This window comes from Budorcas taxicolor, chromosome X, assembly GCF_023091745.1.
Source record: "Budorcas taxicolor isolate Tak-1 chromosome X, Takin1.1, whole genome shotgun sequence".
Classification (NCBI taxonomy): domain Eukaryota; kingdom Metazoa; phylum Chordata; class Mammalia; order Artiodactyla; family Bovidae; genus Budorcas; species Budorcas taxicolor.
The window spans coordinates 13,351,783-13,378,907 of NC_068935.1; the positions used below are offsets into that span (position 1 = coordinate 13,351,783).

Here is a 27,125-nt window from a genome sequence, read left to right on the forward strand (position 1 = left end):
TGAAAAGTAGAATTGGTTGTTTTGCTTGCTGGATTTTTCTATTTGAATATTAATCACTGTAGCATTAAGTCTAAAATTCAGCTACTAGTAACATTATTTTCTCAGTAGTCATCACTTGCAGAAAGGATTCTGAATATACATAAACTGAAAAACAAAAACAAACCTAACAAAAGATGTTAGGGCCTATTTTTACACATTTGAGTTAAAATGAATGAAAACAAATAAACCTAATGAAGGCACTATTGTAAACAGCAATCCACATTCTACAACCTCAAAAAAAAGACGTCCACTAGGAATTGAGAATTATGCTATGGCCCTTTAGAAAAACTAAGAAATCATAACATTAAGAAGAAAATGAATTATGATCTCTACACATTCTATACTGACATAATAAATTATCTGTCAGCAGTACCTTGAAATCTCCTAAACTGTTAAAGTACTAGTCTGAAAAAGCCCACTTAACCACTCTGAAGTTTAAATAGTCAAAACATTTACTAAATCAGTGGTTCTTAAAACTAGACTGTGTGGCAGAATAACCTAGTACCTGTTGAAACAAAATGCTATGCCCCTCCCGCAGCATTTCTGATTCACTAGGTCTGGGGTGGGACCCAAGAGTATGCATTTCTAATAACTTCTCAGGTGATGCTGAAGCTACTGCTCCGAGGACCATCTGCTGAGAACCACAGACCTAAATTATGAACGGTACGTCAGCACAGCCCTAACCAAAAGTTTGGTCAAGATGCATGTAAACAAATAAGGATAGAATAATGCTTAGAAACAATGCCGATAAATTCACCCTTATTACATCAAAACATCTACATCTGCTTCATGGTCTTCCTCAGTCACTTTCAAGGACAGCACTTCTTCATTAAGGAAGAGCCCACTGAGCCTCTCCTTCCGAGCCTGCCTCTGCTCTTTCAGCTGCCTCTTGCGTAAGGCCTTCTGTTGTAACTTCCGCTGTTTGGATCGCTTCTGTCAAAATAAAAATTTCTAAATCAGTGAGATTCAGTTCTGGCGTACCCACCCCAAAGTACTGTATGGATCAAATTCGATATTTTCTGAATAGAGATGTTCAAATTCCTCTGCAGTACAATCCTGGTTCTAGTAAGTGAGCCATTAGCTTAGACATGAAAACAATTTTTCAAGATTCTATATTTATGGTATTTGACTAGGAAATCTTCTGATTAGGAAGGTTTGAAACTTGATCATTTGACTAGTTATGGATAACCAATCATTTATAAGGCTTTTTTATATTAAATTAATGTACACTGGTGTCAGTGCAGAGGAAACATGCAGTGAACAATAATGAATACAAATGTAGAGAACACTGTCAAAATCTCTAATGCTTATTCTTTGAAGGTGCCTTTCATCCAAAAGCATTAGCAATTTTACAATGGCTGGGAAAGAACCATGTCTTTTTCATATTAAGCAAATGCCATCTTTTAAGCCCATTAGAAACCCAGTGGGTACTCTATTTCTTGCCACTGGTGAACTGATGCCAAAAAAGAATGACCACATACACAGAGGAAACCCTTGGCAACCAACAAAGCTGGCTATGTTTCTGCTACTTTGGTTCAGAACCAAGTAAAGAATCACTTTCCAGGAAAAGTCACCACTGGGTTCCCAAGAGTTATAGAGATACCCTTATCATCTGTAAGTTGGCTCCACACTATCACCACTGCAAGGAACCCAACTTTCCCACTAAGCATCACAGAACTATTCTATATACATTTAAACTTTCTATTTTTTATGCGTCCAAAAATACTATACAGAGTTTTTTCAACTGTGAAAAGTTGTCAGAAATTAGAGAAAGCATTATTACATTTTAAAAAGAGCTACAAAGAAACATTCATGGTTAAAACTTTAAGAAAACATTTAACACACACACGACATACGGGACATTTTTAGGAGCTAATAGACAGCAACATCAGCAACCTAGTGAGATCTGCTTAATAGTAAGTTGCAGTCAGTATTGCAATATTGAGACTCACTCATTATTTCCATCAATTTATCTTACGTAAAACAGACACAAAAATCAGATAAAATTGAAGGTAATATGGCTGTGGGTCAAAACAGCATTTCAAAGCACTCAGTGTAGAGGGCTTTGTTCAACAGCAGAGAATCCTGCTTGCTCAATTAAAATCAAAACCCACAGGCATCTATAGAGCAGCATAATTTTAACTCTTCAAGAACTGTATATGAAGGAATACTAATGTTAATATTGAAAGGTAAAGTTTTGTATTGATTAGACGTTTTACTTTTGAATCCCGAATCCGTTCTGCTGCACTTGCAGACAAGTTGCTGTCACTGTGTGCTCGACTCATGTTGGCACTGGAGTTTGAAGCAGAGTTTCCAACACTGGACCCACTGCTGCTTGCAGAACTGACCATGCTGGCACTGCTGCTGCTGGCACTGGCACTGGCGCCGCTCACTCCACTGGTGCTTGCACAACTAAAATTGCTTCTCTTCCAGGCCTCTCTTGTGGGCCGTAGGCGAGGGCTATGCTCCTTGATATAGTTTCTGACCTTGGAACAGACAGACAAAAACTGGTTAGTATTGTACCTTGATGTTCTGCCCTCAAAATAATGGAGAAAAGAAGAATATTGTACTTAAAGATTGTCAAAAGTGCTACAGATGCACATAGGTAGACCAGAAAGACAAAAGAAATCTCTAAATGTAGAAACAAGTACCAGGAAAATTCTGGTGTTCAAAATTCTAGAATAAATGTCATAAAGCTATATTTTTTTAAGTATATAAAATATAATCAGTAAATGATAAGCTACTAGCTTCCAGAATTTAGGAGTGTAAGAAAATAACACTAGAAACAGAAACTAACAATAAAATAAATAAGAGTAGGCATTTTTTAAAAGGTTGCCACTTAACTATGCTGCTGATTATATTAGAGTGTTTCCTAGATCTTAGGTAGGGGCCCATAATACCTGTCTTCAAACGCAAGGCATCAATTTACCATACTAGTAAAAAATGGGCTGGAATGTAAAAAATTATATAGTCTGTCTGTTGAGAGAAACAGAGAGAAATTTTTCATAAATGATGACAAATACAAAAAATTAAAATGTTCACTCAAGTATAGCTCTCAATAATATTTTGATTCTGTCCACTGGTCGTTTGTAAGATGAGTTAGAATAAATCTATACCTTAGCATAACAACTCCTTAAATTGTGAAGTCAAATTTCAAAACCTATATAACTAGAAAGTAGGTTCTAGATCCAAATGATCCCAGAAAGGTATGGTCACATGAAATGTACATAAAACCTCTTAAAACCACATGTTCTAGTATTACATTTCACAGCAGTGATTTTGACCTTAATTATCTATATATTTATATACGACTATTCAAGTCATATATGACGATTCAAGTATAAAAAGCAGAGACATTACTTTGTCTACAAAGGTCCATCTCGTCAAAGCTATGGTTTTTCCAGTAGTCATGTATGGATGTGAGAGTTGGACTATAAAGAAAGCTGAGCACCGAAGAACTGATGCTTTTGAACTGTGGTGTTGGAGAAGACTCTTGAGAGTCCCTTGGACTGCAAGGAGATCAAACCAGTCCACCCTAAAGGAAATCAGTCCTGAATATTCATTGGAAGGACTGATGCTGAAGCTCCAATACTTTGGCCACCTGATGCGAAGAACTGACTCATTCGAAAAGACCTTGATGCTGGGCAAGATTGAAGGCAGGAAGAGAAGGGGAGAACAGAGGATGAGATGGTTGGTTGGCATCACCAACTCAATGGACATGAGTTTGAGTAAACTCCGGGAGCTGGCAGTGGACAGGGAGCCTGGTGTGCTGCAGTCCATGGGGTCGCAAAGAGTCGGACACAGCTGAGCTACTGAACTAAACTGCTTCAAGTATACATGTTATAAAACAATGGTATTTTTAATAGCTGTAGAATCTGTATTTTCTTTACATACCTGCTTCAGTTTTTCATCTGTGAGACAGTTAAGTTCAATAATAAACTCACTGTCAGTAGGGGAGATTTGAGCAGAAGGATCAATTATTTTAATAATATCAAGTTGTTCCCGAAGACCCATCTCAGTACTGACTTTACGACTCAGATACTCAATATATTCCACCTATATGATGAAAAATTATAATAAATAAGATGAATGCCAAAACCTCTGATCTTTTAGTGTGCAACTTATAATATGTTTAAGTATCAGAAACACTTATTTTCCCCCACAAAACAATTAGAGCTCAAATTAATATTTACTAAGCAATCCACATTAATCCAGTAGCTTTAAGTTAGACAATAAATGAAACTTCACATATTCTCCACATATACACTTTTAATTAAGAATGTCAAGATCTCTACCTGTTCATCGTTTGTCATTGCACTCCAAGGAAGTTCATCTAAATTCCGGTGCTTGTTTTTCTTTTTAGGAAGCAGGCAAGGTGAACTTGGAATACTGGGTATGACATCAGAAAGTACATCACTCCCGCTGGCAATGTCACTGCCAGGTAACTTTATAAAAATAAGGAGAAGGCAGGAAAAGAAAAATTAAAAGCAAGAGTTTAAATGCCATGTTTCATATTGACTAAAAATTACTTTAATAAAAGACTAATGACAAATACTGAATCAGGAGACATTAACTCTGATCCACTCTTATTTTAGACAAAGCAGCAACATCAACATACTCTTTGTATATGCAGTCAGTTATTCAATGAGCAGTATTTTCCAAAAGCTTAAAATCACAATTGAAGCTTATTAAAATGCTAACTTAAGAATCACTCATCATTAAGGTTTTAAATTCATGTGAATGCAGGCTAGGGCCCAAACAGCATAATGAATAAGGAGCACTAGTCTCTATCTCAAGAAACCTGAGTCATCTGCCACTATCTGGCTCTTTGCCAAACACTGTGGTAGACATACTGCCAAAACAAAGACAAATAAATCATAGCCCTTGTCCTCATGACTGTATTAATAACCTCAAGACAACTAAAATAATTTAAAATATGTTGTTAATATGTATCCATGGCACTGTAACAGGTACATGGAATCTAAAGGAGTCTAAGTCATGGTCCTTACACAAGAACTTTATATTCTACTTGGAAAGATAACACAGTAGCACAAACATATAATTATATAACATAACAAACAACAAATGCATGTTTGAGATGACAAGCCATCAATGGAAATACCTAGCAACAAATTGAAGCTGCAAGATTAAAGCTTAGAGAACTACTAGGGGACAGGCACTGGGGAGTCAATTGCATAGAAGAGATGTATGAAGCCACAAAAAGGGGGTGAATCACTCTGCAAGGTGATCATGTTTACAATGAAGTAATCTAAATGAGCTATTCCCCCTTAAAAACTACATTTTTACTTTGATAGTCATTGATGAATCCAAGTACATAAGTGACATCCAACAATCTATGACTTCCTTCAAAATCTCATTAACTGACACTGCTTGAATGGTTCACCCTTAGCCCAAATGTCAGTGTAATAGCCAGTATTAAGAATGATTGCTGAATGCACGCACAAAGACCATCTTTGTCCGTTTTTAACATCAATAAAACATTTTGCTATTTCCCCTTTGAAAAACTTCAAATCACAAAATTACTATGTTAAAGATCTTCCTGGGGTTCCTAAAACAAAATGAGGTGCTCCTTATCAGATGAAAGGGCTCCCCTACTTAAAACAATTGATTAACTAGGTAGAGAAAGGAACTTTCAAAATAGCTATACTCTCAAAACATAAGAAAAAAATTCATCTAAATCTTTAGCAAATATCTGTTAAGTGCCAGACTACATGCTAAGCATTTTAATTTGTCCCTTTAATTCTGTTTATATAGTTGTTGGGGGGTGGGTGGTAAAAAACAGGCAATTAATGGTCCTTTGGCCATTTTCTTTTTCTGGGGAGAAGTAAAAGATCCCAGAGTTCAAATCCCAGCCCCACTGCTTACTAGCTGTGTTATCTTGTAGAGGTTAGTTTCCTTCTTTGAGAATGAGAGTCTTCAGTAAGTTATGGTTACTATCATCCATCTCAAAGGACTGTTGAGAGATTATATGAGGTAACATGCCTGGCACATAGGTGATACTCAATAAATTGAAGTGTGTCCTTTTTTCTGTACCTTGCCATGGTTTTAAAAAGAAAAGAACATAAACTCTGAGAATACTTCATGTTGCTTAAGTGGCTGGGTTAAGTTTCGCATGTTAGTCTCTAAGAATGGCAGCATGGGGAAAAGGAAGAAGCATTCACACAAAGAATAATAAAGCCATAGGTAGAAGGGGAAAAAAAAAAAAAACCAACACAGGACGAGATTAAGAAGACCTATATAATTAAAACAGAAAATCAGTGCTAGGGATTTGAAAGCTTTACAAATGAACCAGAGCTGTTATATGATATAAAGAAGTAGGCCAATAACATTTCTAAATAGAAGTAATAATGAAATTGGTCTTGAAGGAAGATGAGTTAAAAAGCAGTATGGGGGCTTCCCTGGTGGTTCAGTGGTTAATAATCCTCCTGCCAATGCAGGGGACATGGGTTCAGTCCCTGGTCTGGGAAGATCCCACATGCCTTGGAGCAACTAAAGCTGTGCGCCACAACTACTGAACCTGTGTTCTAGAGCCTGAAAACCACAACTACTGAAGCCCTCGCACTGGAGAGCCTGTGCTCTGCAAGAAGGGAAGCCAGTGCAATGAGAAACCTGCACACCTTAACAGAGTTGCTCCTGCTCGTTGCACCTAGAGAAAGCCCACGCCCAGCAATGAAGACCTAATGCAGCCAAAAATAAATAAGCAAATAAATATTTTAATAAAATATAGTATGGGAACAAAATAGAGGAAAGACTGGAATTAGGAAGCTCTTGTTATGATTTGGGCCTAGATCTGATAGAGTGCCTGATGAACTATGGAATGAGGTTCGTGACATTGTACAGGAGACAGGGATCAAGACCATCCCCACGCAAAAGAAATGCAAAAAGGCAAAATGGCTGTCTGGGGAAGCCTTACAAATAGCCGTGAAAAGGAGAGAAGCGAAAAGCCAAGGAGAAAAGGAAAGATATACCCATTTGAATGCAGAGTTCCAAAGAATAGCAAGGAGAGATAAGAAAGCCTTCTTCAGCGATCAATGCAAAGAAATAGAGGAAAATTACAGAATGGGAAAGACTAGAGATCTCTTCAAGAAAATTAGAGATATCAAGGGAACATTTCATGCAAAGATGGGCACAATAAAGGACAAAAATGGTATGGACCTAACAGAAGCAGAAGATATTAAGAAGAGGTGGCAAGAATACACAGAAGAACGGTACAAAAAAGATCTTCACGACCTGGATAATCACAATGGTGTGATCACTCATCTAGAGCCAGACATCCTGGAATGTGAAGTCAAGTGGGCCTTAGAAAGCATCACTACGAACAAAGTTAGTGGAGGTGATGGAATTCCAGTTGAGCTATTTCAAATCCTGAAAGATGGTCCTGTGAAAGTGCTGCACTCAATATGCCAGCAAGTTTGGAAAACTCTGCAGTGGCCACAGGACTGGAAAAGGTCCGTGTTCATTCCAATCCCAAAGAAAGGCAATGCCAAAGAATGCTCAAACTACCACACAATTGCATTCATCTCACATGCTAGTAAAGTAATGCTCAAAATTCTCCAAGCCAGGCTTCAGCAGTACATGAACCGTGAACTCCCTGATGGTCAAGCTGGTTTTAGAAAAGGCAGAGGAACCAGAGATCAAATTGCAAACATCCGCTGGATCATCAAAAAAGCAAGAGAGTTCCAGAAAAGCATCTCTTTCTGCTTTATTGACTATGCCAAAGCCTTTGACTGTGTGGATCACGAGAAACTGTGGAAAATTCCGAAAGAGATGGGAATACCAGACCACCTGACCTGCCTCTTGAGAAATCTGTATGCAGGTCAGGAAGCAACAGTTAGAACTGGACATGGAACAACAGACTGGTTCCAAATAGGAAAAGGAGTACATCAAGGCTATATATTGTCACCCTGCTTATTTAACTTATATGCAGAGTACATCATGAGAAACACAGGACTGGAAGAAACACAAGCTGGAATCAAGATTGCCAGGAGAAATATCAATAACCTCAGATATGCAGATGACACCACTCTTATGGCAGAAAGTGAAGAGGAACTAAAAAGCCTCTTGATGAAAGTGAAAGAGGAGAGTGAAAAAGTTGGCTTAAAGCTCAACATTCAGAAAACGAAGATAATGGCATCCGGTCCCCTCACTCCATGGGAAATAGATGGAGAAACAGTGGAAACAGTGTCAGACTTTATTTTCTTGGGCTTCAAAATCACTGCAGATGGTGACTGCAGCCATGAAATTAAAAGACACTTACTCCTTGGAAGAAAAGTTATGACCAACCTAGATAGCATATTCAAAAGCAGAGACATTACTTTGCCGACTAAGGTCCGTCTAGTCAAGGCTATGGTTTTTCCTGTGGTCATGTATGGATGTGAGAGTTGGACTGTGAAGAAAGCTGAGCACTGAAGAATTGATGCTTTTGAACTGTGGTGTTGGAGAAGACTCTTGAGAGTCCCTTGGACCGCAAGGAGATCCAACCAGTCCATTCTGAAGGAGATCAGCCCTGGGATTTCTTTGGAAGGAATGATGCTAAAGCTGAAACTCCAGTACTTTGGCCACCTCATGCGAAGAGTTGACTCACTGGAAAAGACTCTGATGCTGGGAGGGATTGGGGGCAGGAGGAGAAGGCGACAGCAGAGGATGAGATGGCTGGATGGCATCACTGACTCGATGAACGGGAGTCTGAGTGAACTCCGGGAGTTGGTGATGGACAGGGAGGCCTGGCGTGCTGCGATTCATGGGGTCGAAAAGAGTCAGACACAACTGAGCGACTGAACTGAACTGAACTGTTGTGATTTGGACCTGGACTAAGGTAAGGAAAAACAGAAAGAAAAATGGGAACAGAAATACAATTTACAAGACTATTTCATAACTGAATAGGTAAGGATAATAGTCAACTGGGGCTACCCAGGTGATGCAGCAGTAAAGAATCCACTTGCCAAAGCAAGGGATGCCGGTTCGATCCCTGGGTCAGGAAGATCCCTTGGCGTAGAAAATGGCAACCTGCTCCAGTATTCTTGCCTGGAAAATTCCACGGACGGAGGAGCCTGGTGGGCCATAGTCCATGCAGTTGCAGAGAGTCAAACACGACTAAGCACACGGCACACAATAGTCAAATGACCATATGTGACCAGAAGAAAATTGGCAACACTTCACAGTCATACAACCCATCCAGGTTAACACACAGCCCTTAAAGACCTCATTTTTTTTATGGCAAGAGACCTGAAGTAATGTTATATAGATCTTCTAGTCCAACACCTCATTTTATAAGTAAGGGAAAAATGATATCCAGGAAGGGTTATATGGTTAGTGGCAGCATCCAAATCAGGACACAAGTCCAGAACTTTCAACTATATCAGGCTGTCTTGCCTTGCCAGTAGTTGGGAATGAGAGAAGAAATTTGGGGTATGGTAAGTTTGCAGTGATAATGAGAAAACCAAGTACAAATGTTCTTTGAAATTACAATAACCATTTTTCAATACAATATAAGACATGTCACAAAGCAGAGTCTTTTTTTCCCTCCATGGAAACAACAGTAACTGGAAGTTGCATTACTGATTAAGGATTCAGCATCAGATAATGGGTTAGCATTAAATAATAAGGTCACTCAAGCGGAGATGTCAAGTAGCCAATTGGAGATATGGGATTACAGCTGCAGATGTACAGAAGAATTAACTGTATGGATTCCTGTGTATTTATTAGAGCAGCAATTTTCCATTTTATAACTGAATATATTTCAGAGTCAAAATGGTTAATAATTCTCATATTTTTCATGGACAACAATATTTTGTATATTTATATTAGAATCAGTAATTGTGACAAGGAGAATTAAATCAAACCTCTGCCACGTTTTCTGTAGCATGTAGCAAAATTTTATGAGTAAGCTCATTTCTGTAACAGCTGATGTGCAATTTCAAACCACACCTCTATGTTTCAAGCATGACAGCTCTATTACTCACTTGCTAAATTTTCAATGCTTTCCTGCTCAATAATAAAATAATTTCTCAAGCTCTAAGACTAGTCAAATATATCTTTAACAATAAAAGGACTGCAAGCAAAGAAAACTATGTGCAAGGCAAAATGCTTTGATGCAACTTCAAATGCTAAGATGCTTTTCATTCTAAGGTTAAAATCCTGCCTTATCAGGTAGTTAGCATTTCTCTTCCGAGAGAATCTATGAATCATTTATATTTATTTTAGTAGTAACTGAAACATCTGTTTAGAAGAAAGATTTAAACATATGTAGATTTTAATCACAACAGAGGTAATATGAATTTTTTAACTACAGTCAATGATTTTTAGCCTATATTAATCCTAACACATAATTTGTAATTATCTTCTAGGGTAATTTACTATTCATCTCTATGAGATCTCACAAAGACAAGAGAGCTTTTTAAACCTTTCAGCATATTTAAACAGCAAATATCCATGGTAACAGAGTACCTACACTCCAATTTCAGAAGTGGGAAAACACATTACTAAGGCAGGCCTTAGTTTGTTTCAACGTTGTAGTCAGTCGTGTGCATTAATGGTGAGTGGTTGGGAATAGTTTTCTACTCCACTCATAAAATGAATGAAGCAGTCAGCAATTAAGATTTTAAAACGCCTGCCATTTTGCAACATTATGGATGATAAGAACTCTAAATAAGTCACATGAAATAAGCCAAAAAGTAATAATAATTTCTCAGAATTATCAGAACTCCATCTGCTTACACTTTATTAAAAATCCTTGTAGTTGGATATTAAATACAAAGTGTGCACTTCAAAAAAATGAGACAGTGGGAAGTAGAGGAGCAAAGAATGAGAATTTGTGATTTGCAGAGGCAAACTATTATATATAGGATGGATAAGTAACAAGGTCCTACTGTACAGCACAGGAAACTATATTCAATAGCCTGTGATAAACCATAATGGAAAAGAATATATACATATATGGGAGTGTGTATGTGTATAACAGAGTCACTTTGCTGTATGGAAGAAGTTAATACAATATTGTAATCAACTATACTTCAATAAAATTTTTTTAAATGAGGCACTGAAGAATAAAAAGGTGTAATATCTAAACAAAAATGCATACTACGTTATTTATAATAGAAAAAAACTGAAACAGATATGAATAGAGGAATAAGGTTTCATAAGTTCTGGAATATCTAATACAGGAATATTATGTAGTCATCAAATGAATAATTTAAATATCACAAAAAAGTTTATACATTAAATGAAAATTTTTTGTTACTGCATCTTATCCAGAAGAAAAGCGAACACTGCCCAATTCATTCTGTGAGGCAAAGTGATACAAAGGCATCACAAGAAAGGAAAACTACAGACCAATAACTCTTATGACTACTGATGCAAAAATCTTCAACAAAATAGCAGCAAGTCAAATCCAGCAGCAATTTAAAAGGATTATATACCATGAGCAATTACGATTAATCCCAGGAATGCAAGGGTGAATCATTATTAGAAATCAATATACTACATAACACTAACAGAATGAAGAGAAGAAACTGCATGATCATCTCAACAGGCATGCAGAAAAAGCATGTGACAAAAATCTAACACCTTTTCAGATTAAAAACATAGAACTTGGAATAAAAGAGAAATGCCTCAATATGACAATAAAGAACATCTGTGAAAAACCTACAGCTAACTACTCAATAGTGAAGGACAAAGCTTCTCACCTAAGATAAGGAAAAAAACAAGGATGCCTGCTTTTGCCAGGGGTATCTAGATCTTCTCTATTTCAACATTGTACTAGAGATCTCATCAGGGCAATTAAGCAAGGGAAAAAAGTATCCAGATTGGAAAGGGAAAAACAGAACTATATATTCATAGATGACATGATCTTAAATACAGAAAACCCTAAAGAATCTATACACAAAAAATTATTAAAAATGAGTTCAGCAAAGTTTCAGGATACAAAATCAATACATGAAACACAACTGTATTTCTATACACTAGCAGTGAATAATCCAAAAAGTGAAATTAAGAAAACAACTCCATTTACAACTATATTGAAATAACAAAATGTTTAGGAATAAACTGAACCAAGGAACTTAACAACCTAATTAAGCATAGAAAACTATTTTAAAAATCACTGAAAGAAGTTAAAGAAGGCCTAAATACATTCTGGCCCATGTTTATGGACTGGAATATTTAATAATACTATTAAGATAGCAACATTCCCCAAATTGATCTACAGATTCAGTGAAATCTCTATCAAACTTCGAACTTCCCTTTTTGAAGAAGTGACAACCTGATCCTAAACTTTGATAAAAAAGAACAAAGTTGCAGAAATCATACTTTCTGATTTCAAATCTTGTTACAAAGCTAGAGTCATCAAATCATAAGGATAAGAATATCTTGCCATAGATAGATATATGAATCAGTGGAACAGAATCAAGAGTCCAGAACTAAACCTATATATGTCTATGACCAATTCATTTCCACAAAGGCACCAAGACCATTAGATAAGGAAAAAATACAGTCTTGTCAACAAGTGGTGCTGGGACAACTGGATATCTACATTCAAAAGAATGAATCTGAAACTCCTACCTTATACCATATACAAAAAGTAACTCAAAAGGACCAAAGACCTAAAATGTAGGAACTAATTAAAGCTATAAAATTCTAAGAAGGAAACAGATGAAAAAATTTGCATGATCTTGGATTAAAGGATGGTTTTAAAAATATGACATGATAAGCACAGAACTCAAGAAAATATAAATTGGAATTCTTTAAAATTAAATTTTTTGTGTATTAAAGGACATTATATCAAGCGAACAGACAAAATCAAGTGAAAAGACAACACACAGAATGGGAAATATTTTTGCAAATCATGTATATGATAAGGGTCTAGTAGTCATCATGTATAAAGTATTCTTACAATTCACTAATAAAAGACAACACAACTTAAAAATGGGCAAAGGATTTGAAAAGACATTTTCCCAAAGAAGATATACAAATAGTCAATAAGATAAGAAAAGATGCTCAACATCATTAGTAATTAGGGAAATGAAAATCAAAATCACAATGACATACCAACCTTACACACAGTAGGATGGCTGTAATAAAAAAGACAGACAATATAAAGTGTTGGAAAGGAAGTGGAGAAACTGGAATTTTCATGTATTGCTAGTAGAAATGTAAAATGGTACAGCCACTTTGGGAAACATTTTGGCAGTTTCCCAAAAAAGTGAACATAAAGTTATCATATGACCCAGCAACTCCCAATGTATCTTCAAGAGAGTTAAAAATAAAAATCCATATGAAAACTTATACCTGAATGTTCATAGTAATATTATTCATAATAGCTCCAAAGTGGAAATAATCCCTCAGTTGATGATGAATTAAACAAAAAGTGGTGTATCCATAAAATGGAATATTCAGTCATAGAAAGAAACTGCTATGGACTAGATGCTTGTCACCCCCTAAATCTGTATCTTGAAGCCCTAATCCTCAATATGATATTTGAAGGTGGGGCTTTGGAAGGTAATTAAGCTTAGAAGAAGTCATGAGGGTGGAGCCCTTGTGATGGGATTGGTGACCTTGTAAGAGAACCAAAAGAGGATACTGCAGAAGACAGCATCTGCAAGCCAAGAAGAGCGTGCGCACCAGAACCTGTCCATGATGGCACTGTGATCTTGGACTTTCAGATTCCAGAACCATGTGTTTGTTTTTTAACCCAGTCAATGATATTTGTTACAGGAGCCCGAGCTGACTTAACACAGGAATGAAATACTCTTATGTGCTATAACACGGATGAACTTTGAAAACAGTGAAAGACCACAGACACAAAAGGCCACATATTACATGCTGCCGCTGCTGCTGCTGCTAAGTCACTTCAGTCATGTCCGACTCTGTGCGACCCCATAGACGGCAGCCCACGAGGCTCCCCCATCGCTGGGATTCTCCAGGCAAGAACACAGGAGTGGGTTGCCATTTCTTTCTCCAATGCATGAAAGTGAAAAGTGAAAGTGAAGTTGCTTAGTCGTGTCCGACTCTTAGCGACCCCATGGACTGCAGCCCACCAGGCTCCTCCGTCCATGGGATTTTCCACGAGTACATTTATATTAAATGTCCAGATAGGTAAATCCATAGAGAAAGTAGAAGAGTGGTTGCCAGGTGACAGGGGGAAATTAGGACTATCCACTAACAGGTATGGGTTTCTTTTGGAGTGATGTAAATATCCTGGACTTAAATATGGTGGTGGTTGCACAACATTGTGAATATATTAAAATTTATGAATTATAGAATTATTAAAATGGTACCTTTTATCTCAATTTTTAACATTTTTTATCCATATCATATTTATAACTACATATGAAATAGAAGCATTTGAAATAAAATAAAATACAAAAATAAAGAGGTTGTAGATTATTTCTTCCTCTTTAAAACCTCTTATTTCTCAGCATAGTATTGTTTATAACTAGGAAAAACTGAAATAAACCTAAATATTCATTATTAAGGAAGTGATTAAATTATGCTTCAGTTATTGAAAAGAATGAGATAAAGCAGTTGAAACAGCAGAGGTGACCAGGGATCAAACCTGTGCCCCCTGCAGTGGAAGCACAGAGTCTTAACAGCTGCACTGCTAGGGAAGTCCCTTTATGTGCCTTTTTAACACTGTGCAAACATACTGTATCTGTATAAGCTCTTAATGGTGGTAACCACAGCAGAGTTGGACTTGGAGACTTCTTTTTAATTTTATGCCATTCGGTATTATTTTACATTTTAATAAAAATTTTTTGAAATAAAATGTTTGATTCCTCTTTTGTAGAACAATTTCACGTATCTAGAAGGCGATATTCAAGCATACAATGAATATAACAGTTGCTGTATGCAAGGAAAGCTTCTTCAAATGTTATTGTCTTTTTTGTTGCTGTTGTTATTCTCTTTTACAATCAGAAAATGGATGTTGCAATAACATGATCTACATTTTCTGAAGGATTGTTTGGAAATGCTGCCTCATAATGACAGCAATTTGCTACAAAGCCATTTTCTGTGTTATAATGTGCCACAGAAGAAAAAACACTGTTAGGTGGAAAACATCTCTACATATGAAGAGAATACAAAATGAGAAATTATATTCCTGACAACAATGAAAAATTATGTATTATGGAGTGGTCTGTGATCTTATATATAATATGACCCTGGTGTAAAGTTATTATATCTATAAGGACATGAAGGCCATTTATTACTAAAGAGAAAATTTGCTTGGATTAATGCATAGAAAGGTACTGATGATATGTATATTAACAGGAACATTATACAAGTACTAAATTACATGAAAATGTACAAAAGGTTACCTGCAGCATGAGAAGCCTAAAAGGTACATTAGTAAAAATAAAGGATACATATTTCTAATTCTTAATGCTGTCAGAGAATCTCTAGGACTGAACAAAAATTGGGAGAAATTTACTTTGAGGTAGAAATGAAAATACTGAAACAGAAATTCATACTTCTACTTATGGAGTAATAAAGGTAATATAAAAAAAAAACCTACCTGCCATTCAAATTCGCTATCTGACCAATCCCAGTATGTGCTAATAGAAGAAGAGACATCACTGCAGACACTCCCTTCAGGAAATAAATCAAAAGATGTGAACTCTTGATCATCTAATAGGGAATAGCAATCATCTTGGTCTCCAACAGAAACGGATGAAAACAGTTCTTCACTGCATTCTGAGCTGGCCACACTTGTTCCACAGGAAGTTAAGTTCCACCTTAAAAACGACACAAAATCAATCACAACAGAAACTACAGAATCCATACAATTTTTTAAGATACAAACAGTTCAGTTCAGTCACTCAGTCGTGTCTGACTCTTTGCGACCCCATGGACTGTAGCATGCCAGGCTTCCCTGTCCATCACCAACTCCCAGAGCTACAAACAGATGTATTTATTACATTTATGAGGAATATGAGCATATTTTTAGATACAATATGATAATTATTTTCAAAAGAGCTCTATCTTTTAAAGATATATAGTAAAATATTTATGAATGAGTATGCCTGGAACCTATCTCAAAATTATATGCAAGGGATTGAGGAATGAGTACACGTTCAGTTGCTTCAGTCGTCTGACTCTGTGCAACCTTATGGACTGTAGTCCGCCAGGCTCCTCTGTCCATGGGATTCTCCAGGCAAGAATACTGGAGTGGGTTGCCATGCCCTCCTCCAGGAGACCTTCCTGACCCAGGGATAGAACTTGCATGTCTTAGGTCTTCTGCATTGGTAGGTGGGTTCTTTACCACTAGCGCCACGGATAGGGGCATAGATAAAGTATGCTGCCATATGTAATTACTGAAGCTGCATGATGGGCATATGGGGTTCATTACACTATTCTCTACTTTCATATCTGACTGGAGCCAGAATGAATTCAAATTCTTGCTCTGTCATTTGCCTGCTGTTTGATCTGAAACAAAACAAATCTTCGCCAAGCCTGGGTCATCATATTTAAAATGCAGTTACTATGAACATTATATGAGAAGGCATACAGAGCACTCAGTGGATATAAAATGTGCTCAATACATGGCAGCTATTATTATTATTTTTTTAATTATTGGTTTTAGGTTGCGCTGGATCTTTGTTGCTGTGCCCATGTATCCTCTAGTTGCTGCAAGTGGGGGCTACTTCTCTAGTCACGGTGCATGGGTTTCTCATTGTGGCGGCTTCTCTTATTGTGGAATATAGGCTCTAGGGTGCAGGCTGAATAGTTGTGGTGCACAGGCTTAGTTGCTCTGTGGCAGGTGGATTCTTAACCACTGTGGCCGACCAGAAAAATCCACAGCTATTATTATTAAAGAGGGCAGTCAGTGCAGGGCAGACAAAAGTATCAACACAGTATACAGGCAGAAGCTCAAAGTGTTTCTTATATTTAAGTAACTTTTACAAATCATTGCAAATATGTTAGAATAAGAAAGGAGTCATGAATAAGATTAAAATGACCAATAATCCCACTAATTAGCAATAACTGATCCATAATATTTTGGTACTTTTTTCTACATGCATATGTATATTCTTACAGAATCACTATTGTGTGTGTGTATAGATATTAGTACCCTATTTATTTTCACTTAACATTATATACTGAACATTTACCCAGCTATATTACTTGAAAACATTTTAATGCCTATATAAATAGTCCATTGATTAAACATAATTTATTAAACATTATCCTTCAATAACAGGTACTTAGCTGTTTAAAATTCCATTTTTTGGTATTACAAATAATACTGAAATGAAACCTTTTTATTTATAATTATTTATCCAAACATATAATCTCTCAGGATAAGTAACTTGAAAGGAAATTACTAAATCAAACAATATGAACACTCCTAAGGGTCATAGTATACTTAGCCAAGTACCTTTCTGAAACGATGCATAAATTTACACTCCTTGCTGCTGCTAAGTCGCTTCAGTAGTGTCCCAACTCTGTGTGACCCCATAGACGGCAGCCCATCAAGCTCCTCCGTCCCTGGGATTCTCAAGGCAAGAACACAGGAGTGGGTTGCCATTTCCTTCTCCAATGCATGAAAGTGAAAGTGAAGATGCTCAGTTGTGTCCAACTCTTAGGAACCCCATGGACTGCAGCCTACCAGGCCCCTCTGTGCATGGGATTTTCCAGGCAAGAGTACTGGAGTGGGGTGCCATTGCCTTCTCCATTACACTACCTAAAGCAGTCTATAAAAGTGTTCATTTCACAACCTTAATAGCACTGAAATTTTTCGTTTTTAAAATTTTACCTGGTTGATAGGAGAAAAACTTTTTAATATCAATTTTTATTTCTTTGACTACCGTCAAGAGCAAAATTAAAAATATTTATTTGCCATTATACTACAGCATTTTACAATGTGTTAGTACTTTTCTTGCTGATTTTGTTAAGAGTTCTTTATACAGTAGGGATATTAATATTTTGTATTATTTGTATGCAGGTCAAGAAGCAACAGTTAGAACTGGACATGGAAAAATGGACTGGTTCCAAATTGGGAAAGGAGTACGTCAAGGCTGTATCCTGTCACCCTGCTTATTTAACTTACATGCAAAGTACATCATGCGAAATGCTGGGCTGGATGAAGCACAAGCTGGAACCAGGACTGCTGGGGGAAACATCAATAACCTCAGATATGCAGATGACACCACCTTTATGGCAGAAAGCGAAGAGGAACTAAAGAGCCTCTTGATGAAAGTGAAAGAAGAGAGTGAAAAAGCTGGCTTAAAACTCAACATTCGAAAAAGTAAGATCATGGCGTTTCGTCCCATCACTTCATGGCAAATAGATGGGGAAACAATGGAAACAGTGACAGACTTTATTTTGGGGGGCTCCAAAATCACTGCAGTTGGTGACTGAAGCCATGAAATAAAAAGATGCTTGCTCCTTGGAAGAAAAGCTATGACCAACCTAGACAGTGTAGTAAAAAGCAGAGACATGACCAACCAGGGTCCATATAGTCAAAGCTATGCTTTTTCCAGTAGTCCTGTAGGGATGTGAGAGTTGGATAAAGAAAGCTAACCAAAGATTTGACGCGTTTGAATTGTGGTGTTGGAGAAGACTTGAGAGTCCCTTGGACTGCCAAGAGATCAAGCCAGTCAGTCCTAAAGGAAATCAATCCTGAATATTCATTAGAAGGACTGATGCTGAAGCTGAAACTCCAATACTCTGGCCACCTGATACGTAGATTCATTAGAAAAGACCCTAATGCTGAGAAAGATAGAAGTCAGGAGAAGAAGGGGATGACAGAGGACTAGATAGCTGGATGGCATCACTGACTGTGTATTATCTGTTGCAGGGTTATGCATTTTTCTTTTTGGTCTTGAAACCTACAAATCTGTTTTCTTTTATAAATTTCCACTAGCTTTATATTATTGAGATAATCTTCATTGCTTTGGCAGTAGCCTAGGAAATTAATCCTTAAGACATGAGTTAGTATATCTGATACTAATAAGGTACTGAAATAATGACTTCCTGAAGAATAGCCTATTACTTACCTATTATTAGGTTGTTTCTCATCCTTCATTAAATCCAGTTTTTTTTTCCTTGAATTATGTATTTATTTTTTAATTTCCCCTCTTATTTTATATAGTTAATCTTAATCCCAAAGTTCTTGATTTACAAAATTTGGGCAATCTGACAATTTTATGGCACCTTTTCCTTTGTGATAAAGGTAGAGTATTTTAAAGCACTGAAACACACACAACATAAAACACTGAAACACACAGGTTAACCTAGTATAGTTCCATAATATAAAAGCAGATGTCAAAAAACTTTTATTAATAGGCAAAAACTCAAAATTCATCTAAGAATCCTAGAATACCTTTTAATATTACCTAGCTTTATCACACCGGAGAAGACAATGGCACCTCACTCCAGTGCTCTTGCCTGGAAAATCCCATGGACGGAGAAGCCTGGTGGGCTGCAGTCCATGGGGCTGCTAAGAGTCGGACATGACTGAGTGACTTCACTTTCACTTTTCACTTTCATGCGTTGGAGAAGGAAATGGCAACCCACTCCTGTGTTCTTGCCTAGAGAGTCCCAGGGACAGAGGAGCCTGGTGTGCTGCAGTCCATGGGGTCACACTGAGTCAGACACGACTGAAGCGGCTTAGCAGCAGCAGCAGCAGCTTTATCACACGCTTGCTAGGTAAACAGTATACGCATTTTTTAAAAAAGATCAACAAACCTGGTTGAATTAGGTAGAATTAACCTAATTGCTTCAGTCATGCAACAGGGCAATAAAAAGCCTTGAATGGCAATTACAAGTTCTGTCCTTTCACACACTCAACAGACATTTAGTCAGTCAGTATCTTCAAAGTGCCAAGCACTGTGTCATGTACTAGGAAAAACTGTTAGGTAATTGTTTTAATAAGAATTTCTTCTCAGCTTCAAAAATTTAGCAGATATGTTTTTTTTTCTATGAATAATAATGACTCTCTTTTAAAAAAAAACTATGCCATACTTAATAATTGAAACATTGGGTCACTGACAAGGGAGTCTGGAATTTGTTTGATTTTGTGCTCTTACCTTATGGCAAAATCAGGATGTTCCTCAGTTTTTCAGATCTGTAACTTTTAATAGATATTACAAAGTTCTGGGTATTCTTAGAAGCCTTGGCTCCTTGTTCTTTTCTTTTTTTAATTAACAACAAGGAAACTGATCTCATACTTGAAACAGTCATTTACAAACCGGAAAAACAGCACTTCTGAGTTTTCAAAAAATTCTCTTATCTTCTAATATGCAAATACTATTATTGTTGTTTTAAAACAATGTAGATTAAAAACCAAGTAGGAAGTACTTTCATCCACTGCCAGTGGGAGTGTTATATTGGCACTGACATAATCTGTATATATAGATTTGGTAGATATGTGTATAAAGCAATTTGGTAGTGTATATTTAAAGAGCTTTAAAAAGGCTCATTCCTTTGGACTCAGTAATTGCTTTGCTAAGAATCTATCCCTTTTCCCAAATAGAAATTTGGAAAAGAAGATGTATATATAAACTTGTCCAAGTATTATAATAGCAAATAAAAAAGGGGGGGAGACAAATGCTCCCAAAACTAAATGAGTATAATCATTAAAATCATATTTTCAGACCATTTATTGGAAAAGAAAATAAAAGTGTGAATAGCCTGGTTACAAATTATATATATAGCTCGATCCTGGTTTTGAAAATTATATGTGTACAAAAAAATAATAACATTAAAAGTAACAACAGGGAATTCTCTGGTAGTCCAGTGGTTAGGACTTGGTGCTCCCATTCCAGGGGCCCAGGTTCAATCTCTGGTCAGGGAACTAAGATCCTGCAAGCCTCATGGTACAGCCAAAAAAGGTAACATCATCAAAATGTTGACACCTGTTATCTGTTGTGAAAAGGATTATAAGTAGTCTTTACGGTTTTGTATATATGCCCACAATTTTTTCTAATGAGCTTTTATAACAGAAATTCAAGTGATGCTTTCAGACAGTTCTGTTGGCTTCAAATATGTAACGCAAGAGCACCAGGTACGTGTGCTCAGCACTGAACTCTTCAAACTTACAAAGCCCTTAAATCTTATTTCACTAAGAGAAAACTACCTAACACTAAGATCCTAGCCATAACCATGCAATTATTCACAAGGGAGACTCTCTCCATATCTCAAAAGAAAAATGTTGAAAAGAATCCATGAAATGGGGTTTAACTCAGTAACTAGGCTTACTGCCAAAATTTTAATTAAAAAAAAAAAAAAAGCCAAGAACACTTATCCGCAAGGCATTTCAGCAATAATATACAGATGAAGGGCTTTCAATGGCATTTTTGTAAAATTAAGAAAAGCACGTGCATCATATACATTCTTCTGAAGCCTTTTTCAGGAAGACCTAACCATTACCTCTGAGAATGAGAATCCAATGAGCACTGTGGAATCAAGTCCTACTGTCAATGATGAAAAGTCATTCCAAAGCCATCCTTTCTCAGTTAACAATCCCCTATCATCACTTGTATTCATCACTGGCGCCCTGCTAGAATTCCCATACAACCACCTTGACCTCTGCTACTCTCTGGAGCCCAAAAGGCCATCAGGGTCCCAAGTTAGAACAGATGACACAACCCCCTACTCGGCTCATTCAAATTTCCAACTTTCATCCCAGCAACTTCAATTGTCTTGAGATCCTTACCCATCCCTCTTACCCCCTCTATAGTTTGGGAAGTAAACAACATTCCATGATATTTCTAAGGCTAATTCTTCCATTTAGCCTTCTGAGTTAATCCCATCCATCTCCTTGTCATCCCACCTGCTCTAGTATTTTTGATTTCTTCTTTTCCTATGGGCTTCTTCTAAGGAGCTAACATAACTATTCTTCGAAAATAAACACTAGACAAGGCAAAAAACAAAGAAACTTTCCCTTTTTTTCCAAATTCTCATCACATCTCCCTTTCCTTTCCCTGTTAAATTTATTGAAAAGTTTCTTCTATTCTCTCAACCTTTGTAACCCCCAGTTCCACTCCTATTGCACTACTGAAATTGCTGTTCTGATTACTCCCCAATCTACATTTCTAACCTGGGTACTTCTCCAAAGCCTTATCCCCATCCTCAATTTGTTGCAACAAATCCCTAAATAAAATTCTTCCTGCCTCTGTAACATAGCTCACTTCGTGAAATGTGGTTCTCCCACCTATAACTCACAGCTCTTCTGCAACTCCAATTTTCTAACAAGACAGGAAAACTGTGGGTGGAACAAAAGGCACCCATAGTCTTGGGCTTTTTCTAGTTAATGAGGCTAGAAATGGGGCTCTGAAATCACAGAACTGAGTAACTAACTGCTGTATACAATACGTAGTTCATTTTGTATCCTGCCAATACGGTGCAGCAAAGTGAGACACTGTCCTCCCACATGCTTTTCACAATTATTCAATGTCAAAGTACTGATGTACTCCTGAAAGAGGAAGAGAAAAACACACTGAGTAGTTCATATTAACCTCCTTCATCTCACAATTATAGGATCTACCAATATCGCTGTAATTTTTTCAATTTGCTAAAGGATATCCTTCATTTGATGACAACGGAAGTTACAGTGGACAAAGGCTGAAAGAAAATCCACAGTTACATCAGAAAAATCCTATCCTCCAAACCAAAAAAAAAAAGCCTTAAAAACTATATACATATATATTTCATACTGACATTTTAATTTAAAAAAATGTTTTTGCACTTACTGAAATTTATTTTATTCTCCCCAAATTCCAGACAAATCCAACTTGGTCATAAAATCCTAAAAGATACTCCTAGGAAAGTGAATTCTCAGAAAGTTGGCTATGTTCATGTTAAGTTATTTTCCAGTGAACCTAGACCAGTGACACACCAATATAAGTCACAGGTGACTCTAAGCACAACATTCAAACTTAGGGATCATAAGTAATAGTGCCTTGACCCTCTTGGTTAATGAAGACTGCATAGATACCCCAGAGTCCAGTAAATGAGCGGGCACAAAATTGTCATCATCACAAGGCCCTTATCAATAGCACTATCTAAACAACCTCCACAGTTTTGTTATCAGGTAAGAATGAAGAAGCAAAATAAAGGTAAATCAATTATCTACCCACTGACAAGCTTTCTGTTTTCAATGGGACTTATTTTATAATGATTAAACCCAAAACACGGCTTCCCTGGTGGCTCAGACAGTAAAGCCTCCACCTGCGATATGGGAGATCTAGGTTTGATCCCTAGGTTGGGAAGATCCCCTGGAGGAGGGCATGGCAACTCACTCCAATATTCTTGGCTGGAGAATGCCCATGGACAGAGGACCCTGGCAGGTTATGGTCCATGGAGTCTCAGACAGTTGGACATGACTGAGCAACTAAGCACACAGCAAACCCAAGACACAATATCAGTACTCAACTATTCAAATCTGAGTGTTGGATTGTTCCTTGAATTGATGAATAATGTGCTGTGAAGAAAAAAAGTGACCCACATGATTCTGAAATAAAAGAACTCCTTAAACTAAACTTTGCCCACATATATGATTTAGCTGTTTGCTTCTCTCTAAAAAGAAATGACTGGAAGCTTATGGTCCTCTCAAATGCCACCCTGAGGAGGGGATAAGAAGGCAGAACATTCCAGAAGGAAAAAAGATTTAAAAAGCAAGGTAGCCTGGGGCAGAAACATCAGCTGCTCTAAGAATTGCTAACTCTACTTTCCCTAAACTCAGCTGAGAGGAGTACAGAGTAAGATACACTAGACCTGCTGCTACCATTCCAAGCCCTATGAAAAGGAGTTGTTGTTTAGTGGCTAAGTCCTGTCAGACTCTTCATGACCCCCTGGACTGTAGACTGCCAGACTCCTCTGTCCACTGGAGTTCCCAGGCAGGAATACTGGAGCTGGTTGCCATTTCCTCCTCCAGGGGATCTTCCCGACCCAGAGATTGAACCCTTGTCTCCTGGCATTGGCAGGTTGGGTTCTTTACTGCTGAGCCACCAGGGAAGCCCAGGGTAGGAGAGGGGGTCTTGAAAAACAGGCAGTAACTAGAAAAAAATAATGCTTGACTTGGAAAAACTGGGGTTGAACAAGAACCTCCCCCTCTATCTTCATCACCTCATTCTGGAAAACAACCTTGACCTTACCAAGGTCTGATAGACAAGGGGGAGAAAAACAAGGAGAAAATGGGGAGGAGGAGAGAGAACAGAACAGAACAATCTGTAAGAAATGTATTATTCACTGTTCTTCACTCCCCAACACCTCCACACATTTTGGGAGCACTTAACCCCTATCCCCACTCCCCTGCCCTCATCATTAGAGCAGGCTAATCCTGAGATCATTTAACTTTCCTGTGTATATGATTTACTCCAATGCTGCAAAACTTTAATATCAGATATGTGCACAAGTATTTTTATTTTCCAATGCAAACAATTCTAAGCACACTTGATTTCATAAATGTTACATTCATGCTATAGTCACATCCTGGGCTTCTGTGAGTTAGTCTAAAAAACTGTAACAACCATTTATAACACTGCAGCCATTAGCTCTGTTCCAAGTTTCATCACTGGCTCCAAAGGAGTAATCCTGGCTTTGCCAAACTCGGTTTTATGACCTTGAATAAAATCTTTTCTCTCTGGGCCCCAGTTTCTTCATTTTTTGTAATCAGGATTTGGAACAGTTAAAACCAACTTACCATGACTTCCTTTTCAAATGTGTTACAGTGATGAACTATATCTTTATTTAACCGTAACACCTTGTTTCCAGACTATAACTTTCCTTTAGGTAACAAATATATTTTATACATTCCTAGTACTCAGCAGAAGCTCAGCAACTCTGTAGATTGATTTAAGGGATTGGTGGGGGGAGCATGCAAAAGGTATTAGAATGTGGAAGGATTTGTTTGTGCTCATATTGTAAAATGGACCAGAAATCAGAACTAGACGCCTTCGCGTTAATTCAGCTCCAGTATTTTCCATAGCTGAATCCCTCTCTCCTTCCCTCCTCCCCCCTTTTGCTCCACACACCTTCCCCAGCCTGTTTGTGCGCCCCTATACAGGCTTCCCTGGTGGCTCAGCAGTAAAGAACATGCCTGCCAATGCAGAGACTTAAAGAGGCTGGGGTTCGATCCCTGGGTCGGAAAGATTCCCTGGAGGAGGCCATGGCGACCCACTCCAGTATTCTTGCCTGGAGAAACCCATAGATAGAGGAGCCTGGTGGGCTATGGTCCACGGAGTAGCGAAGAGTGACATGAGCGATTGAGCATGCACATACACTAATACATATAATATGCACCTATGTTATAGGTTGGGGCTGTGTGTAAAACATCTTCAAATTCCCCACATTTGATATAACACAAATGTCTGCATGATAGAATTCTCCAGAACACTCCACCTTCTAATAAAACTAGTTAGAGGATGCATCCTCTGAAGAAATTTGTATAAGCAAGCTCATCCTACGCTTCGCTCCATCCCTCCACTGGCGGAGCAAAGCGAAGGATGTGTTTCAGGAAAGAATCTTCCAGATTTAAGCTTATACATTTCGGCAGGGCCTAAAGCGCTAGGGCAAAGAGTTCATAGAGAAAGGAAAAAAGAGAATCATCTGGTTTTCTAGAGCTTCACTAAAAAATGGGAGGCGGGCTGGAGGTTGGAAACAGCGCTATAAGACGTTTAAAAAATAGAGAAAGGATTTTAGATTCTAGCTTTTAAAGTGCCACCTTTCAAAACGTCGACTGATTTTGATTTTGAGCCTTCCGAAATCCTCTCTATAGCATACCGGAATTGGAAGGGGTTAAACTTTTGCGGGTGAATGGAAACAGGGAAGCATCTAAAAATCAAGGGTGGGGGTTTGGGATTCGCAGGGTACAGATGGGGCAGGAGGGGGAAGGGAAGCGTAGCTGGGTCAGAAGATGAATGGGGTGGGGGGAGAGAGTAAAATGCCGGCCAAAAGGAAAATCGGAGGGAAGGGGTGCAATAGGGCGGGGGAGAGAGAAGGAGCCCGGGAATGAGCGCTGGGTGGAGAAAGGTGGGGGAGGGGGCAACTGGACGCGCAGCCCCTAGGCTGAGGGCCAGGATCGGGGGGAGCCGGCGTTGTGCGACCGCAGTCAGGGGTGTGGTAAATTTGCTCTGCCCTCAGCAGAGGATTGTACCTGTTGGTGTGGAAGCGGTGGAGCGGGTCCGTGCGATGGCAAGACGAGAGCTGGCAGCCGAAGTCGCTGATGTCCAGGCAGCCCGGCTCCTCGCTCGGGCAGGTGCCCACCCCACGAGGGGGTCCCAGAAGCGGGAAGGGCTCCTCGGGAGTTAGAAACTTCTCGTACGAAGTGGTGGCTGACGCCTCGTCGGACATAGCTGGAGATGGCCTGGCTCGGACTCCCACTCCGGCCCGGGGCTGCTCCCGCGCCGGCCCCTGCCCCCACTCTCACCTGTCCGCGGCCCACTGCTGCCCGGGAGCGCCTGGCGGCTCGCAGGGGCTGCTCCAGGCCTCCCAATCAGCGCCTCAGGGGCCTCTGCAGCCACCTCAGCTGTCGTCGCGGCTGCCCGACCTAGCCCAGCGTAGCGCCGCCGCCGCCGCCGCCACCCGGCCCGCCCACCGCGCTCGCCACTCGCGACTGCAGCAGTCTGCCAGGCGCCCGCAGGGAGGGGAAGGGCGGCGGGAAGCCGCTCCCTGTGCCCCCTGCTGGCGCGGAGGAGGAACTGAATCTCCGCCCGCCGCAGCCCGCGCCGCCGGCTCCGCCCCGGCCCGCCCCGCCCTTCGCGCGTCGAATCAGGGACTCCAGGAGCAGTAAGAGCCCGACGCTTCAGGCCAACCTCCTCGTCCACTTTCTCACCCTCGGCGGATTACTAAACCGCAAGCCGCAGTCCCAAGAAAAGGGACTTGGCCAAGGTCACACTACGGGTGCGTGAGAAAGAATCCGGAGGCTTTGGTTCCCAGCACACTCGATCACCCTGTCCCAATTCAACAAGTATTTATTGAACTCCTGCAGTGTGTGTGCCCAGCACTGTGCAATGGGCTGCAGGGCAAGAGGGCCAAGTGGGAAAAAAAATAGTCCCTGCTTCTCTCTTGATCGCCTAACCCCGAGAACTCTTCGCAACAGCCGGCGGGCTTCTTAGAGTTGCTGGGCA

General features: G+C 38.9%; 1 protein-coding gene across 1 annotated transcript; it reads right to left on the reverse strand.

Moving 5' to 3' along the window:
* Positions 1-801: 801 nt before the first annotated feature.
* Positions 802-26,349, reverse strand: FAM199X (family with sequence similarity 199, X-linked). The gene is made up of 6 exons (XM_052663769.1): positions 26,153-26,349; positions 15,569-15,788; positions 4,335-4,484; positions 3,934-4,095; positions 2,259-2,525; positions 802-972 (listed from the first exon to the last, which is right to left on the reverse strand). Exons 1-6 carry the CDS (start codon positions 26,347-26,349, stop codon positions 802-804), a joined length of 1,167 nt encoding a protein of 388 aa, XP_052519729.1.
* Between the last annotated feature and the right edge of the window lie 776 nt (positions 26,350-27,125).

Excerpts from the sequence above, each read along its gene's own strand:
- FAM199X (XM_052663769.1), bottom strand. The coding sequence starts at position 26,349 with ATGTCCGACGAGGCGTCAGCCACCACTTCGTACGAGAAGTTTCTAACT. Across the intron at positions 4,096-4,334 it reads CAATGACAAACGATGAACAG|GTGGAATATATTGAGTATCT; the intron begins GTAGAGATCTTG and ends TTCATCATATAG. Across the intron at positions 973-2,258 it reads AACGGATTCGGGATTCAAAA|AAGCGATCCAAACAGCGGAA; the intron begins GTAAAACGTCTA and ends TTATTTTGACAG.